Raw genomic sequence first — 19,816 nt, forward strand, 5'->3', positions numbered from 1 at the left:
TTAATCTGATGTATTTGACAATTTCAAGGAAAAATATGTATAGCTTTCCTTAAAAATCAATATTTCATCAGGGGAAATTTAAGAAAGTTTGACTGTGCATATGTCGGTTTCCCCTGGACAGACAATATTGGGGGTGAGCTATATCTAAGTCTATCTAAATATTTTTAATTTTACGGCTGATGCGTCAATTTTACGTTCAGTCGGAGATAGTGTTGTCAAAACATCTCATCTCCGGTAGAATGAGTGAAACGTTCTTCGCATTATAATACATCATTCATCTTCAGTGGGTGGATATAAGAGCAAAAAAAATCAAAGCATTTGTCGAGTGGAATGTTTGAAGGTACTATGGCATGTTTCAGACAGTGACTTCATTCATGCAGCAGATGTTCATCGACAAAAACCTCATTTGTGATGCATACCCCTTCGTCGCATGCTGCAAATTATATGCATTGCACCATTGCGCCTTAAGACTTGAACCAACATGTAAGTTAAAAGTAGAGGCATCACCATCAACGCAATTTACGAGCAAGAACAGAGATGAATCATATGACTAATGTTCAAATAAATGGAAATTAATACACAATTCAAACTAATTTTTGTCCATCAAAAAAATATACTTGAACAATAAATTGGTGAAAAAGGTTTTGCCAGTAGCCAGTGTCAAGTTTAATGTTCTTGGTTTTAAAATAGCAATGTGTCAAATAGGTACAGTTTTTCTCTTTGGTATTCAAAGATAAATGGTCTCTCAAGAAGGATGATACCTAGAAAGAAAATGTAAAAAAGTAAGGGGTAAAAAATGCAACGTATTTCTAACTATTTAAAGGCTGTAAGGAACAGTCGCAACATACTTAGAGTTTACATAAGATTCCTAAATACGCCGTGTCTTAATTGGACTACATTTTGCAATTGGGAACTATAATTCCTGGCTCAGTTTAGAAACAATATGTACCGTTAGTTTCCCTATGCACTTAAGTGTTTTTGCAGATGTGCCAGAAAGTATAGTTCCAAATTGCAAAATTTAGTCCAACTACGTAACGCTCTTTGGAGGGAAGAGGCGGGGGTCGAGAATAGCGTTACGCCATTTTGTTCTTACGTATTTAAGAATAGGGACCTACGTCGCAAAATCGTTTTAAGAGAATGCAGGTCAAAATGCAGAGAAAGAGAGTCATGTAAATTTATGAACGCTTCTTCGCCAAATTTTCTCTTTCGCCTGTTTTTTTTTTTTTTTTTTTTTTTTTTTTTTTTTTAATTTATTTTTTTTTTAAAACCGGAACAGAGACAGAATGACGCCTTGAAATTTTCTATCAATTTCTCCTCAGAATATAAAAGAAAAATATACTAGACTTCAATAATTTTAAGTTGGAATCTCACTTGGTTTTTCGATAAAGAAATGAAACACGAGCGGGAATTACGGGATATCTGACCCAGTTCTGCCGTGCTAAGGAAGAACGCCGTATGAACATTCGAGAGTTGCTAAATTTTCTCCGATAAAATGTTCATTTTTAAGGAAAATTATCAATGTTTTTCCTTGAACTTTTCAGAATTTTTAGATCAAATTACAAGCAAAATTACCCGAGAAATTGGAAGAAAAATATTCACAAATTTTCTTGAAAATTAGTGTTTTGTCAAATGAAATGTGGCAACGTCTGAAGGCTCATATGACATTTTTCCCAAGCGTGGTAGAGTTAGGCTCATCCTGCCGTGCTAAGGAAAGACGCGGTATAAACATTCGAATGTTGCCAAATCTCTCGCTAGTAATTGTTTACTTTTAAGGGTACCTATGAATAATAATTCTTGATATTTTCAGATATTTCGGTTGAAATTGCGATTACAAATATCTGAAAAATTGGAAGGGAAATATTCATAAGTTCCTCGGAAAATCCGAAGTTTATTAAAGCAAACTTGGCAGCGTCTGAAGTCACCTACGGCGTTTTTCCTCAGCACAACAGCATTCTGGTTGAATCTCTCCAATTTTTCTTCCGTTTCTACTCGTATTTTCGAGCAGCAAAGTTTATCAAAGCCGTCTAGAAAAAGGAAAAATGTAAGAATATAATTCTGGAGTCTAAGTCAGTTGTCCAGTGTTCAAGTGATGGGAAATATCGACCGAAGAAACGAGTGATCGGCGTTTTGTTCGTGGCTCGGGTGGCGTTCGGGATATTAGAATGATCCCACTCGCGAGGACAGTACTGCCGTTCTAAGGAAGAACGCCGTACGAACTCTCGAGAGTTGCCAAATTTCCATTGATAAAACATGTATTTTTGACGACTTTCATGCATATTTTTCCTTGAAATTTTCAGATATTTTAGATTAAATTGCGTACAAATCCTGAAATCAGGATGTCTACAAGTCCGGAATTTTCGGAAAGTCCAGATATAGTATTGATTTTTGAAGGGCGGTCTGGAAATACTGAAAAAGTGCAGAAATTTCGCAAGGAGTCCGGAATTTTGTTTCATTTTTTTGGTTTTTTAATCGCAATTTGAGCGAGAAATTCAAATTTTTGAAATTTTTCGACTTTCGTCAAATGGAGGCACTGAAAAAGTTCTGAATTTTTCTGTTGAGGAGGTACTGAATTTTTTGGGAATGTATTGATATAGTACTGTAAAAGTACTGATTTTGGGCCAGCCTGTTTAATAGTAGGCACCCTGGAAATTTTTGAAAAATACTATTCACAATACTGCCGTGCTGAGGAAGAACGCCGCATGAGCATGCGAGAGTTGCCAAATTTCCTTCGATAAAATGTTTACTTTTGAGAAGAGTTATGAATATTTTCACTTAAAATTTTCAGATATATAGATATGATTACGAATAAAATTCTCTGGAAAATTCGAAGAAAAGTAATCGCTTACTACCCTGGAAATTCACATTTTATCAAAGGATATCTGGAAACGTTTAAAGGCTCATACGACGTGTGTCCTTATAGCACGGCAGAATTCTCCCCGTAATCGAGGCACTGAATGCGAAAAGGGCACTTCTCGTTTGCAGTGTTTCAGAGTCTCCTCTAATATTTCATCCATTGTAAGGAAAGTGAATGCATCCATTTCACTAAAAATTTCACTGAATATTCCTTATGATTCTACAATTATCTATGGAAAGAATTCTGGCAAAATCACCCATCAAATTCTTCTTCAAGGGATTAATTAGCAACAGAGATCCTGAAACACTGCAATCGAGAAGTGCCCTTTTCGCATCCAGTGCCTCAATTTCGGTTTTTATCGGAGGGAACTTGGCAACGTCCGAAGGCTCATACGGCGTTTTTCCTCGGCAGAGCAGAGTAATGCATGAAGTCATAACGGCAATGCCTCGTGGCCTCGCGGCGGTCGTGGTTTGTATCCAAATAGAATACGTTTTTCACTGAAAATCATTTCCGGTTCGCCGTGGCGGCAGCTCCTATTCGATTTCTTTAAAGCTCCCCCAGCTCTGAGCCAAGTTCTGACGTCGTCGATTTTTATGGCCCTGCATTTCCACTCTCATCATCTGCAGTCTCGCGAGTCCCTCTTCAAACCAGGAGGTCATTCGGCCATCTCCACGGGGAAGCTTTACCCCCGAAGACGCGAACGGCGCTAAACGACATAAAACCAGGAATTTGCGTCGTCTCTCCGCTCCGCTTATCCAGATCCCCGCAACTTCCAGCGAGATTTTCGTCCGAAGAAAAAATAAAAAATTACGCCAATTGCAGTAATGACGTAGCGAAATCCGTGCCACGCTAAAACAAAATGCCCGCAATACTCAGCGGGGCGTCTAAGATCCGATGCAAAAAAACCATATAGCACATAGATTCGTAATGTAAATGGGAGAGCTGGCGCCATGTTCTGGTCGCTAAGCCCCGAGCCCGGCGTGCGCCGAGCTTCGGTCACTTTTTCGATCCAAAATGGCGGTGTGGAATACGTAGTAGGTAATTGCTGTTTTCTTTGTTTACATCGGATAGCTGGGTCCCCGTGTATCGAAAACGATCGATTAGGTATCGAAAAAGTGACTCGGCGTCACTGAGGAGTCTCGGAATTCGGGACCTGGAACATGCTTAAAAGTGGCGCCAGTTCTCCTATTAACATTACGAATCTATGCACTCAATGAGAAAAACCAATTGGAATTGTGAAAATACTCCAAGTTAGGCTAGGAAATCGTCGATTCAAACACGTATAAAGAAAGTTTCTTGATTCCAGAGTCCAGACTCTTAAAACAATTTGACAAGAAAGATAACTCTTTATTTCATTAGATTTTTTCTTGAATCAAAAGGAAATCCACTTAAACTAAGAGGCTTGGCTCGCGCTCAAGGAAAATACGATAGAAGCAAGAATTTTTCTGTCAAATGAAACAAGAGCTTGCTCGCGCTTCAAGGAAAATGCGATGGAGCAAGAATATTTTTTTGTCAAATGTTTCAAGAGTCTTGACTCTATGGATCCAAGAGACGTTTCTTCGAGTGAATGTTAGGTATAAGTTTCATCTAACTCTTGCATAAACTAATAAGTCGCTTATAGGATTCCCAACATTTTATACAATTCGACCATACGTCAATACGCAACTCGAGTAATTTCTTACGTGGTTTTTTGGCCATATTCTTATATTTGATTGTCTAAACGTTTGGTAATTTGCAACTTTACACGAGTCAGTCTTAGATTTCAGGAGAGGGCAGTTCTATTTTTTTCTCAAGCTTAGTAAATTCTAAGTCTTAGCAAGTCTAGTAAGAAATTCGAAAACATTTTCTTCTTTTAAATGCAGATGATGCCTTGATTTTTTTGTCAAGAATTAGCAGAATCCTTTTGCTTCCCGGAACGTCATCTCATTAGGCAAGTTCACAAGGAGGCTATCTCTGTTCATGAAAATGATTAACTGTATGGAGACTACGCAGAAACGATTAAACTGGAGTTTTGCGAATAGCAAGCATCAAAGGGTGTTTTAAGAGACAATGTTACGTATCTATAATTTGATTGTGCGCTTAAGGGTGGGTTGAAATCAAAGTTTCAATGCATGGATATTCACATACAAGATTATAAGTTAATTTAGAGCTCGCATTCTAAGAAAATCTTACGCGTCTCTTTGTTTTATTTAATGGAATGATGCTAAGTAGAAGAAGTCTATCTCCTCAATGAAATGTAGGTATAGATAGGTTGCGGGAGTATCTATGAGTCATGCAGGGTTGCCTGTGGTCTGGAAAACGAGGAAAATCAGGGAAAGTCAGGGAATTTGCGACGGCCGAAAGAGGTCAGGCAGCCACATGCGGCTTTCTGCCCCATTTCTGATACATTTTCCAATACCTTCACTATCTGTAGACTGTTTACTCTTTCCGGTCATTTTTAAGGTTTTTCATCTTTTATCCAGCTACTGAATGCATTTATACATGATTTGATCTCAAAATAAGGAAATTTTGTCCAAAGTTTAGCAAAAGTCAGCTCATTTAAAAAATAACGGGGGACATCTTGTTCAGAGGTCAGAGAAATTCAGGAAATCAAAACAATTTGGAGTCAGAGAAAACCGAAAATAGTCAGGGAAAAATCAGGGAAAGTCTGAGAATTTGAAAATGAAGAAATTATGGCAACCTTCAGTTTTGCGCGCTCTTCGAGTTGAATATTGATAGAGATATTCAAAAAATCGAAGATTTTTATCGTTACGTTTCTGTATTTTCTTTAAAAGTCATTTTAGCGGCTCTGGTGCTTGCACTAGAGCTGCTATTCCGGACGGTCCCAGCTGGGGAGTATCATTGGACCATGTTACATTGGAGAGACCGCGCGTTGGTTAATGGGAATCGGCGCCATTTTCGGCTATGTTCCTTGTCATGACTTTATTTTATTGCATATTGTTTTATTGTTAGCCAATGCTATGTTGTGTAGTGTATTTTTGGAATCATGGTGATACAGTCAATAATTCAAAACTTGTCTGTGCTTTAATCTCGTGATGGAAAAAATGTACTTTACGTTCAAAATTTGAAAATTTGAATTTTAAAGTTTTCGCGGTTAAGGAAGCTCCAACCACTGGGTTGGAGCTTCCTAGTCATATTACTCGATATCAGCTGATAGCAAACAAAGGTTACCAAGGAAACCGTAAACGTCACAACTACCGTGGCCATCGGGGCGATTATTGAAATGACATCGACTCTATGTCGCCGCTTACGACAAGACATATAGCCCTATCTTAACCGTGTAATATATCGCAATTCGATATTCAAAACCATTACCTACAATTTCAGATATAAAAATGCAAATTTTTTGCAGCCTCGCTAAACGACTTATCAACCATGCATTCCAAAGTTTCTTATCACAGGGCTGTGAAAATATACAATCTAATAAATACAAAATAACCAAATATCTAAAAAGACAAAATTTCAGTTACAGTCAGTTTCAGTCTTATTGTTGCACAAACTAGTTATTTGACAAAAAAAGAAGATGATCACTCAATTGAAAGAAATTGGCGCCCAATCACAACGACAAGTTAAAAAAAATACTGTGGGAGAAATTTTTTAGGATGCGGACCTCCAAAGAGCCTTCAAAATTAAAAGTATACAACAAGTGATAGTGCCATGCATTCTGCATATCAAGGGCCAATACACATTTATACACCGGCTACGTAAATCTGCTAAGTTACAAAACATGAATCGACAGTTGTCGGATTGTACATCAGTGACAAAATGTGTCTAGGCCCTCATTCTTGACTACAACTACTGTCGCCAGAGCCGCTCTCCGACGCGAATGCGTTGGAGCTTCCTGCTTGTTTCAAATGCAAGGACACTACTATTCTTGCGAGAAATCCGAAGATCTTGGATGGAGAAGCAGTCTCAAGTACTTTATCACAGAATCGGCTTATGTTTAAATACGCTAGAAATACAACAAGACATTTACAACTTACATTTATTGCTGAATCATATCGGAATAGGTGTCCACTATCTGCATAGAGTACAAAAAATATAAGTATGAACTACTTCTGGACTACATTTTGCATGAAGGACCTACAATTTCTGGTTCAGTTTACAAACAACGCATCTACTACCAGTTTCCTTATATACATACGTATTTTTACAGATGAGCCAGAGATAGTAGTTCCTTATTGCAAAATATAGTCCAACTAGGATGAGACTCATGATATTTCCAGACCGAAAATATTCGTGATGTCCGTAGCACGTAGCCAACGATATAAAATAAATTGAACGTTTTTCGTGAAAAAAAAAGAATGAATTTTCTTACGCATCCTTGATGTCCACGATAACACTATGGCAACGGCCGGTAAACGATTCACCAAAGTGTCGACTCGATTATTCGCCTTTTAATGGCTCAAAGGTCCAATATATCGGTACTGCGAAAACGATCTTTGTTGCTTCATCAAAAGGCCGGCGCGGCGTTAAAATGACACTCATCAATGCAATGGACGCCGAGCAGTTGCTTTGATAACGTGTCAAAGCAAGGCGCAACATACATCCACACCACACCATTCGCGAGGGTGTTTTTTTTTTCACCTCCTGCGAATTGATGTTTTGACCTTGTTACCTACGAGCCGATAGATTCTAGTAAACGAGTAGATATGTCTTTTTATCGTCAGGTCTGTTTTTATTCCGTGTATGCACTTACTTGGGCATCCTATCTTCTTTCATCCTTTCAACCAGTGGTCATTTTGCAAGTTGGAAACCCAGTTTTTCCTCCATTCAGCTAAACCCATTAAAAATATCGATTTTAGCCTCACCCAAGCTGCAGGAATCGATTGTTTTACGTACATTTTAATGGACAGGGTGTCTAGTGACCGGGAAACCTGGAAAAGTCGGGAAACGTCGGCGAATTTTTCGTTTGTCAGGGAAATCAGTAAAACGTTAGGGAACCCACAAAGTTCGGCGTGTCAGCGAAATCTATTTTGCATGCGATTTTCTTGCCCGAAAACGTCAGATTAATCGAAAAGCACAGATTTTTCTGAGAATGTTTCGCGAATTTTAGTCTTTTGGAGATTTCTACCGAAATTTCTACCAGGGTGTCTGCTGATGTCTTTTAAATTTTAAAAGAAGAGGCAAAAATATCTCGCATAAGATTAGGCATCATATATTTTGCTCTATTTATCACATCGTATTCCTAAAACATGAAAAAATTCTTACTTACATCTGATTAGTTCAACCGGGTCGTTAAATTAGGAAAATTTTCCCTTTTCGTCTGGGTTTTTTTTTTTTAATAAAAAATTGCCGAATGGAGTAAACAGTGTTGGCAACTTGCAAAAATCGTCACTGCTTTCGACGTGACCCAGTCATTATACTCTTCAATTATTGATTTAATTAAATTTTACCGATTTTTTTACAATTGAGGCACTGTATGCGAAAAGGGCACTTCTCAGTTGCAGTGATTCAGAGTCTCCTCCAATATTTCATTCATTATAAGGAAAGTGAATGCATCCATTTCACAAAACTTTTTACTGAATATTCTTTATGATTCTACGATGTTCTATGGAAGGAATTCTGGAAAAATCACCCATTAAATTTCCCTTTAAGGGATTAATTAGAAACAGAGATGCTGAAACACCGCAATCAAGAAGTGTCCTTTTCGCATCCAGTGCCTCAATTAGTATTCTCTTTTGGAAGTAATAACATATTTTTAACAGCGTATGTCAATTACACATAAGAGCGATTATCCTGAATGCTGATTGGAATTCTTGCATGTTTCAGTGCGTGATTTGCTGGCCCGAAAAAAGTGTTAAGATGCGTTGATTTGCGGTGCTATGCGACTCTCCGCCACCCGGTTGGCAGCCGTCCTCTGCCTTCCCGCTCTTCGTCATTCGCATATCATCCTCAGACTTCATCTCCTCTACGCTTTGATATTCTACTCTGCAGCTGACAATTTAGGTAAGTTTACACTTGAAGCCCTCCTGAATTGAATTGGGTTCCTCCTGGGAGGAGTCGAAGGGGACGCCCGGCGAAAGGTTGGCGACAGGGGGTTGTGGATGAGATGAGGGAATGCCAACTCCCTGATGACCTGTGGGAGGACCGAGTTTTGTGGCGGTTAGCCGTCGCAGAGCGCTGTGAGAGCGACTCTTATGTACGTATGTACACTTGAAGCCTCCCACCAAAATCTCTGTCAGCAAAATATTCATAGGCGTACCTAGGTCATTTTGCTAGGGGGGCTGGTCCCCCTAGCAAGGGGGGTGGGGGGTGTGGAGAATTTTTGGAATTTTCAATCTATTTGGTCGCATTTTGAAGCTTCCGTGGCACAGATTTTCCATTAATTTACGCTAAAAAATTACGTTTATTTATTTACTTTTCAGCAAAGAATACTTTCGAATGGTCCCATTTAATGGATCCGGAATTTTTTAAAAAAATTAATTTTGTTAGGACGCATTTTGAGGCTTCCATGATGAAAATTTTAGAAAATAAAGTGACTGAACACGGTGTTTTCATTTGAGACTCCACATTAAGAGAGATAACCATCCTCGACAAAGAACTTTTCCCACATCCAGAATTACTGGATGGGAAGGGGGGAGGTGATACTATCTCCAACTCTATCCCACCTTAGCCACGAAAGTGCTGCGGAAAAAACGTTAAGTTTACTCCCATAAATATAATATAAAATTGAGAAACCAGGTTATACTTATTTAAAATTAAACCTAAAATAAAGGGAAATCAATAAATAAGCCCACCCGTAATAACTAATATAATTCCTAATAAGTTTTAAGTGTTCAAGTAATGAAAAAATTAAAGAAAAGTTACTTTTAGAGTATTAAGCTGAGAAATCCTCTCAAAAACATTCCTCGCAAGTTCCTCATAAACGTATAGAATTGATTACATTTCCCACAGCAGTATTGTTTGTCTTCAAGTCATTTTGTATGGTTTCTATCCGGGGTTTTCACGAATTAAGTCTTTCCGGCTATTTGTCGGGTCTTTTTCGTTTTTTCGAAGTTTTTTCAGTCGGGTTCCTGCGGCTGCTCTGATCCCAATTGGACCGCGATAAGTAGAAAGGAACCAAGCCACATCAGCTATTGCCAAATTTAACAGGGCAATTTAATTTTTTACATGAATTCGGTTGTGCGGATTCGTAGGCAAATGGCAGGGATTTTTCTGCAAAGCACGAAGCAGATTCATTAAACTTTTCAAAGGATTCCGCACGAACGTTCTCTTGTAAACAATTAAATTGTCCAAATAAATTTGACAATAGCTGATGTGGCATGATAACGCGGGTTCGAATAATCGCGCCAAACACTGTGCGGTCGGCGTCAAACTCATAACAGCGGCTGCAAGACTGCAGGAATACTTCACGCATTGCGCCATACAGTGCGGTCGAGTCTTTCCCGTTTTTTCAAAGTTTTTTCAGTCGGGTATCTGCGGCTGCTCTAATCCCAATTAGACCGCGATAAGCAGAAAGGAACCAAGCCACATCAGCTATTGCCAAATTTAATGGGGCAGTTTGATTTTACACATGAAAACGGTTGTGCGAATTTGGGTGTAAACAGTCCATTTTCTACGTACGAGGCAAATTCTTTAAAATTTACAAAGGAATTCGCTCAGACGTTCTCTTGTAAAAAATCAAATTGCCCAGTTACATATGGCAATAGCTGATGTGGTTTGGTTCCTTTCTGTTAAAACGCGGTCCAATTACTGCGCATAATCCCTACCGCACATCCAAACGTATGAAACAAACATTAGACGCGCGTTAAAACGTTAAAGAGATACCCCACAGCAATAGAATCGGCTCTCTTTTGAGCTCAAAAAGTAATTTGGTGGTCTCGGGCTAATAAGTACCTTAGATACTTGCACAAAGTATCTGGTGTAAAGATACGAGATATTTGCTTTTTATATCCATTTTATGAAACGATATTTGCCTTTAATTAGAGCTAGATTTGGTCGAAGAAAAGTGGGATTATGAATCTCTATCACAGATTTAAATTCTACGTTATACCCTGTAACTTCTCAGCATTGCTGAGATGCAACTCAAACTGATTCCAGAATTTCGTAGATTTTTGCATCATTCCTGAACTTTGCACCATCGTTTCATCAAAAGAAACCGTGAAGAATTGTGAAATCTCTATTCCTTCCAAAATGATTATCTTTATCAAATGATTATATTCAAAAAATTAAATCAGCAAATACACTTTCTTCTCTTGCGTGTATGGTATATAAGAATATTTTGACAGGTGTGCAATCAGCAATATGGTGTATTTATCGGTAGAAGAAACGAAAGAAAAAAAACCGACGCAAGAATCACCTCACTCAAATGTACGTTCCGCGTAAAAACTGCAAAAAAAAACACATTGTATCTAGAGTCCAGACTCTTGAAAACAATGACAAGAAAAAATACTCTTGACTCAATACTCTTGACTCAATTGGATTTTTGCTTGAATCAATACGAAATCCGCTTAAATTAAGAGGCTTGGTTCTTGATTTAAGCTAGATTTTGATTGAATCAAGAGTACTTTTTCTTGTCGATGTAACTCTAGATCCAATGTGTTTTTTTCCAAAGAATGCTTCAGAAATACTTTAGCCATAGAATAAAACTTTTGTCAGGGTAGGCTCAATTCCCGAACTCTTCCGATTCATATTTCAAGTTCTTGACTTCATGTAGTGAAAACGACAATTATTCTGGGTAGACAGTGATTCAAGTGATTCAGGAGAACTTATTCATTGCTGGGAATGGTTTTGCGAGCGTGTAGGAGAAGGAAGGGCGAGGGTCACTCCAAGTCACAAGCTCATCCCATTAGATTCCACAGATAGTCATCATGGATGGCGCGGCTCCGAACTTTTGTCCCCATTTACTTCGAGGCCATTCATTTGAACTGATTTAAATGAAAAATAGCAGTGGCGGCGGCGGTCTCATTGCCTGTAAACAGCTTTAACGTGCAGGGCGATAATGCCATCCCTAAAAAATGGGCAAAAACTCCACAACAGCGGTTGAATGGATCGTCGCGTCGGAGCTGCGAGCAGTGGGGTGCCAAACTATTACTTCTCGCCGGGACGCGACGGGTCATAGTGTATTGCGGTGCGCATAACCACCCCGGCGCTGCTGGCCATCTCCCCTATGTTAAAGAGCAGCCTAATTTCAATTTATTACTTTGTTTTCCTCGCGAATCCGTGCTGAGCCCCGATGAGCTTTGTTTAATTAAATATTCCCCATAAATAACCATTCTTTCACTCCGGTTTTAATTTTAGGCAGCGTTAGCCATTAGACAATTCTCCGATCGGACTGTAAAGTTTCGGTTTCGCAACTTTAGGATCGACCTCAACCCCCGTCTGCAGGGGGCGAAACGTCTCCTCAAGGGCAGGCCAAAAGTGTAACAATTAAGAAGGAATCCTTTATAATTGACGAAAATTATACGACCCGGGAAAAAAACGTCCGCGTTAGAGAGTTCTCTCATCCTCCTCACCCTAGAAAAACCCCTGGCATCTTAGTTCTTCACCATCACAGGAAGAATACAACATGTATTTTTGTGCCATTGCAGGTGTAAGAAGGTGAAAATTTCGTAAATATGCATGCATAACTACGAGAGCTGAGTTAGCAGTGTTGTTGATTTTTTTCTTTGAAAAAAAAGCCACAATTTTTTTTAAAGTAATTAATTTAAATTTAATCATTAAAAATCTATCAAAATTATACAATTTGTAAAAATAGAGAGTGGGATGATTTATGTTCATCATCTTGCTTCAAGACCAAAGAGAAGTTTATTGGAGGTCAATGATGATGTTTTGAAAGTAGATAGGACTTTCACCTGTAAAATTAAAAATGACAATGATGTAAAACTGACGATCTTCAAAATAAAGCATACTAATTTGTTTTTTAGGAGAAATTATGAGCTGTAACGCAAGTGGGCAAAAACTTTTAATCGTGGAAATTAGAAGCACGTAATACATGAAACACACGTATGATACAAGAGAGGCTAAAATAAATGAAAATATTGCCATTAATTTGTAAAATAAAAGGAACAGAAATAGTTACAAGTAACTATTTCAAGTAACCCGGATGCCATCCTCCCACTACTTCAATTTTCTTCGCGCTTTTATCAATTGACTTAAACACTTCAATATCTTCACTGCTACTTTGATACTTGCAGTTCCCACTCTTGATCTTTTTGATGTGGCGTGTGTGCGCGCAATGAGTTTTTCAACTCTGCAAAAATCTAATAACGTCAAGCGTATTTTAGGCAGCCTGAATCCGTAAAACAGCCTACTTCATGGTGTTCGCATAGGTAATATTCGAGAAATACCCTTTTTACGGGAGAGTGGAGTCAGTTCATTCGGAGGCACAAACAGAGACCAAATATTTACCATTTTATAGCGCACAGAGTGCGCTTTATTTTTTCGCCTCTTCTCCATGCATGTTCAATTTCAGCAACACACCTGAATATTCACATGCAATAGTCTCATCGAGAGATATTTTAGGAGAGTCCATGCAGAAAAAAATCAAACATGCGGAATGCTATTTTCGAATCAATTTTTTTTTTCTTCTTCTTTTTCAATTGAGTTTAACATTATTAAGGAGCGATTTGCATTGTCGACCACCATTGGATTTGTGCCGAGGGCAAAGGCATACTAATCAGCTATAATCAAACGCTAAAATATGTGTTATTTATTATTTATGAGCAATAACCGTCAATTCATTATAAAAACTAAATATCAAAGAGGAGATTGAGCACCAACGATGAAATTTACAAAAATATGTTTAAATAATTGCCCTTTTTCCGGTTTTTTGTGGCATGAACCCAGCGGTAATTTACGTGCTTGGTGATATTCGTAATTATATTTAGTGGCGATCGACTTTGACCTCTGTTGGATCACATGCCGAGGCATCTTAAGAAACGGCCGAATGTCTATATCTTTATTCTTCGTGCGTTTAATTTTGAATGTTTCTATAATTTGTTCAGGAAATGATTCCTTCAAACGCAAAATAGAAAAATTCAAAATCGAACGACTTATGGTGAGCCTAATTTTTCCCTGCGCGCGAGGCTACTTTTTTAGCAAGGGTATAGGAATTTGCTCTGTGCTTTCCCTTGGAGGAGTAGAACCAGTGCTCCCTAGTACAACTAGTTCCGAATTCGGGCAATTTTAAGGGTTTCCTAAATTTTCCTAGGGACTTTTGAAATTCTCGAAATTTTCCGGATCCTTTGTATTTTTCGGAACTTTCTCGGAACTTTCGAAAAAATCTTAAAGGAATCCCGGAACTTTTGACGGTCGCAGAGTGGGACAAAAATACAATGGTTATGGTGGGGCGCATGAAAATTGGAACGAAAATAAGCTCCAAATCCTAGAACTTTTAACGGACATGGAATAGGAGCACGAGTAGATCACATCTCCGATAAACCATTCTATCGGTCCTTTCGTCTTTCCATGACATTGAAATTCTGGTATGGCTGGTCGCAACGAGAACCTGACCCAGCCCCCCCCCCCCCAACGCCCCCCTTCCCCGCCCTGTTTAGAGTCGCTATGACAATGGCAATTGGGCGCATGTAACCAGACGGGCTGGGCTGCTGCAGCGCTAATTATAAAGCTCGTGCACTCCCTAGCCACAATGCAACATCTCAGAATGGTCTTTATTCGACGACGATTATGTGTCGTCTTTAATTTAAGTTTATTGTCCAAGGACGCCAACCACCCCGTTCGCTTTGAGGTTAGTGTCCGTACGCCCCTCTCCCTGGCTTCCGTAGTACTGTCCCCGTCACCAAATTAATTCGCCTCCCGCTTTGATCTGGCTTAGTGGGGCAAAATATGCTCCCTAACATCCAGTAATTCGAGTGATGTGTTTGTGCGTTTATAGAAAGCTCTTGAGTTCTGTCGTAACCTCGCTTCGTGTGCGAGAACGACGCAGCGTCCTATGCTGCCGCCCTATAGAAAAACGCCGTATGAACCTTCAGACGGGTCCAAGTTTCCTCCGATAAAAACCGAATTTGCTGGGAAAATTGTGAATATTATTTTCCAAAATTTTCAGACAATTTTGCAGGCAATTCAATCTAAAATATGTGAAAATTTCAAGGAAAAATATGTATGAATGTTGTCAAAAATACATGTTTTATTAAGGGAAATTTGGCAACTCTTGACTGTTCATACGGCGTTCTTTCTAAACATGGTAGTATGGGTCGAAGCTATCCTCGTCAATTTCATTGTTCGGTTCAAAAACGACCCAATAACAAAAATTTCAGAAAATTGTTCAATCACAGAAAAATGATTTTTTGGACGCAATGCAACATTTTTGCATTTTTTCAAATTTCATTATTTTTCATTTGTTTTACCAATAATAAAGCTAACATTGTCGAATTTCGTTCAGTCTATCCGTATGTTCATAATCTTCAATGTCTGTAAAAATAAGTGTTTTTATGATACATGCCCCAAAAATTTTTTCCATCGTTTTCGGCCCTTATTTATTTATTCAGATTGTTGTTGTTCTTGCATTGTATTTTTTCCTCAGAATCGAATTTTAAAGAGTCGCACCATTTAATTCTCTATAGAGTGCGTGCGCAAATCGAACATCCACAACTAGGGATTATCAATGGGGTTTTCTACTCCCGCGCTAAGAAAATACTGTTTGCCTAAGTTAGGTAAATGTAATTTTTATGAAATTTATTTATTGATAAATCACCTCGACCCTAATAGGAAACATATATAGCATGGAATAAGAAACAAGCATTGCCTTTTATAATGCCAAGCAGGTTAGGTTCATGCTCCTGGAAAAATCATTCTCTGGAATATTGTTGTTGTTTTGAAAAGTTCCTTGATTTTTTTTTCTTCTTGCTTGTACCCTAAAGGGAAAGCTCAGCCGTCTTCAGTATTCATAGCAGCTATGGCGGGAAAGAATAATTAATTGCCCCGGAAAACTTTGATAATGACCCTCCCGGGAAATGATGAAAATGCCGCAAACATTTTGAGACATTAAATTTCTGATACATCCTGTGTAGCAAGCGGGGAACTCAATGACAATGCATTCCAAAACTCTTATCACTTAAAATGATTATGATTCTACGGAGAGAGACCCTGAAAAAGCCTAAGTCAAATAAATAGCTACGGTTTTGCATGTCTGACTCTTGCATCTGAGAGAATCAACACAAATTGGGTGAGAAAAGGGGACAACGGAATGGTAAAATACGCAGGTGAACCAGAGCGAAGTAAACAACAAACTTAAAAAGCAAAAACTAAACAAAAATAGTAGTTTTCAAAAGTTATACAATTGAAAAGATGCTGTTTGGCGCTCGATTTCAAACTTTAAGTTAATTGCAGCTGTGCTGTGCAGTACTTGAACTTAAAGCTTCGAACGCTTTCGTAACTCAAGCGCTCAGTTGTTTCAGGATATGAGATTGGCGTATTCTTTCTTTCCCTCCTCGAACAATAATTCAGCGCTATGCTGCCGTGTTAAGGAAGAACGCCATATGAACCTTCAGGTGTTGCCAAATTTTCAATTATAAAACACAAATTTCCTGGTAAATTTATGAATGTTGTCCTTCCAATTTTTCAGATGATTTAGTTCGCAATTTTAGGTAAAGATTCTGAAAATTTAAAGGATAAATGTTCAGAGCTTCCCTCACAAATGAACTTTTTATTGAAAGAAATTTGGCAACTCTCGAATGTTCCTACGGCGTTCTTCCTCAGCACGGCAGTATGGTTGTTTTGATTTTGCTCCTTTAATATTTACATACCTCTTAAAAATTTGCTTTTCCCCGTGAGTTCTCTTGTCTATGTTTCTCCTATGGGTATACGTTTGCAGTTATTCTTCAATTACAAGCACGATCTCGGAATAATTCATCCACTCTAGTTTTCATTTCCCAGGTCTGTTTTCCCCGGCTCTTTTCTTCACGTCTTTCCGCCCTCTTTCAGTACACCCGCGGGCTGATTATTGAAATTGATAGACAAAGAGATAGACAAAGAATACATAGGGAGTATGGAGCGATCCTGTCGGTTGAAACTGGTGATTTTTATAGATTAAGAGGTAAAATGTACCTATTTCTGTTAAACGGAACTTTGTGCATTATGACATGAGCCCTAAGACGCATGAGAATATATGCATAACAGGGCTCACGTCATGATGCACATAGTTCTGTTTGACAGAAATACGTCCAAATGATGGACTAACACTGTATAGGGTCTCTTGTCGGTTGCCGTTAGTTAGTCTATTATCTACCTCCTTTGCCTATTGCAACCGCCCACTTCCATCAATAGGATCTCTCCAAATCTCTCTTGTCTTCTTTGTCTATAGCTTTGTCTATCAATTTCAATATTTAGGTCGCGGCTCATTTTCTAACATAAACGTAATGAGAAATAGTTCAGGCTCTGAAGTTCTTCTCATGCTCTCATCTTCTTCACCTTTCACTCATTTATCATTAGTAGTTAACTATCTCTAAGATGTATATGTTTCATATTCTTAAGCTAGAAGTGCTAAATTTATATTTCCAAAGACAAGCTAATAAATCTTCAAAAAAAAAGAAAAAAAAAGAGGTATGTAGCACGGTCAGTACGTATCTTTCCGCAGTCTCATCCAGTTTTACAAGATACTCGCGAACTGTTTATTACTTTGAACTGGGGAGTTTGATTTAAAATTGATTTAAGAGACCGTCCAAATCAGTACAACATTTAGCGATTACGAATCTAAAAACCCACAAGAATAGGTATCTCTCACCTGATAGAATAGGAATAAGAAACTTCGATGTGTAAACGAATTGAGGAAGCAAGTTGACTCATGACAAAGCATTGAGCACTCTGAGCGAACATTAATTGGACACACTCCAAATAAGTACGCATAGAGAGTAAACAGCACCTTTATTGGACAAACCCCAAAATTTGGCAGCATCGTTTTTAAGAAGAATCCTACGTTTTCTGCACGAATAATACATATGAATTGCATTTTGCAAAAAGGAACCACTAGCATTGCAATGATGCTAAGATTGTGCAACTTCATTTTTTGCAATAAAATTGCGGAAATCGTGAAAAAACTATGAAATTCAGATGGTAATTTTTGTCTTAAATTTACAGTTTTTAGCGAGTAAAATAGAAACTATGAATGGATAATCGGGTTTTTCCTCCAAGACAAAAGAAGTTGCACAATCTTAGCAACATTGCAATGCTAGTGGTTCCTTTTTGCAAAATGCAATCCATATAATAGTGACTATTATGTCACGACTATACTGCACGAAGCTTTGAAACACTGAAGCACACACATTTCACTGAAGCGAATGTGCATTTTATAGACTCATTCACCAAAATGCAGTAGAATACTGCCGTGCTAAGGAAGAACGCCGTATGAACATCCAATTTTTCCTTCAATAAAGCACGAATTTTCCTGGAAACCTGTGAATGTTTTTCTTCCAATTTTTCACAGAATTTAATTTGGAATTTGATCTAAATTATTAAAGCATTTAAAAAAAATTCTCATATTATTCCCAAGAAATTCACACTTCATCCCTGAAAGTGTTGCAGTAGTGCTCATACGGAGTTTTTCCATTGCACGCCAGAATATGTGACCGGATCTGAAATCCGGACCTTATCTTCCAAAAATATACTAGGTGAATTATTTTTGGCACCACTTTACGCAAACAAAAACGTTGGAAAGGGCACAAGCTTGACCCTGATTCCTTAAAAATTTGAGGCAATACGAACCATGAAGTTTCAAGACGAAACTTCCTAGGTTGTAGAAAAATATGGTGTAAGTTTTTATGAAAACGAAGGAACATTTTCTACCGGAAAATGAGATCTTTTTTCATAAATGCGGAAAAATCGTATTATATAATTGTTCTACTCGTCTGGTTTTTGTCACATGATCCAATGTGAATCAATATTGAGCCCCTGGAATACCGAAGAAATCTTCTTGAACTCCTGAAATCCCGAAAGTCTAGCGTGGAGTACGTCTGAATGTAGATAACTGAGCGGGATGAAAGCAAATGCTAGCCCTTTGAAAAAACGATGAGTTTATTCTGTATTTTGAGCGGAAAATGGAAGGAGCTTGTTATTTCTATCGAGTTATGCATGAGGTAAATCGTCCGTAAAGCAGAGGAGAAGGGAAGACCTTCTTTTGTGCACAATAAGTGCGCTGAAAAGTGGAGAGCCATATGTAAATAGGTGACTAAAAATTTGGGAAGGCGAGCTTATAGCCAAGCGAGGGAGGTCTAAAACAAATAGTGGCTCTCTTTTTGTGCTTTTTTTACGGGTTGTTTGGTCCGGAAAAAAGGATTCCCTTGGGGCTTAACACGCGGCCCAGCCGTTTTCCCCGCTTCCTCTGTTAGGTTGAGCATGCACGCGTTGAACTGAGAGAGCGAAATCAGCACTCAATTCTGTTTGAATTCAGCGCAGACGTACTTACTTCTCTCTTCCTCTCCCTTCCAAAAATTAGATCAAGCTGTGATAACTCAAAGAACCAGTGGATGAATTCAAAGATGCTCCAGATTTTATCAAAGTCTCAGAGTTTAAAAAAGAATAATAATGCATGATTCTTCAAAGCGGCCATAAAACTTGACTTGAAGCGATTATGCCGCTCAGAGTACGAAATGAATGAGGACAGAAATAAATACGTACGTTAATACGCACCAGTAGCGCGGCGTGAATTGCGATGTATCGATTGTTTCTGCCATTTAAACCTATGGTAAAGAATCGATTATTAAGGTGTTCGCTGCGAACACCCTGTTTATCGATCCTTTTTAATCTTTTAAAATGGCATAATCGATATATCGCAAAGCACGCCACGCCACTGCTACGCACCAAGTCAATGATACGCGAGTTACGGAATACATCGAGTACGGAATGCTTGATGTATTTAGTATGGATCCATTTTACTGATTCATTTTTTTTACTGTTTTAATTATTTGTTTTTTTAAAGAAAATAGTGTCACCAATTTGATTTTAACCGCTTCTTTCCGCTAACTGTTACAATGGAATCAATAGAAATAAGGTGTCTTGTTTCAG

General features: G+C 38.3%; 1 protein-coding gene across 3 annotated transcripts in view; it reads left to right on the forward strand.

Annotated features, from left to right (window-relative positions):
• Positions 1–19,816, forward strand: part of LOC109036577 (protein eva-1 homolog C) — a 441,562-nt gene that overhangs the window by 16,396 nt on the left and 405,350 nt on the right. For all 3 annotated transcript variants that reach the window (XM_019050891.2, XM_019050893.2, XM_019050892.2), the window contains exon 2: positions 8,627–8,803. In XM_019050891.2, coding sequence (XP_018906436.2) covers positions 8,680–8,803 — 124 coding nt within the window. In that variant the 5' untranslated portion in view covers positions 8,627–8,679. The remainder of the gene's footprint in view (positions 1–8,626; positions 8,804–19,816) is intronic.

The sequence above is a fragment of the Bemisia tabaci genome, chromosome 5, assembly GCF_918797505.1.
Source record: "Bemisia tabaci chromosome 5, PGI_BMITA_v3".
Lineage (NCBI taxonomy): Eukaryota > Metazoa > Arthropoda > Insecta > Hemiptera > Aleyrodidae > Bemisia > Bemisia tabaci.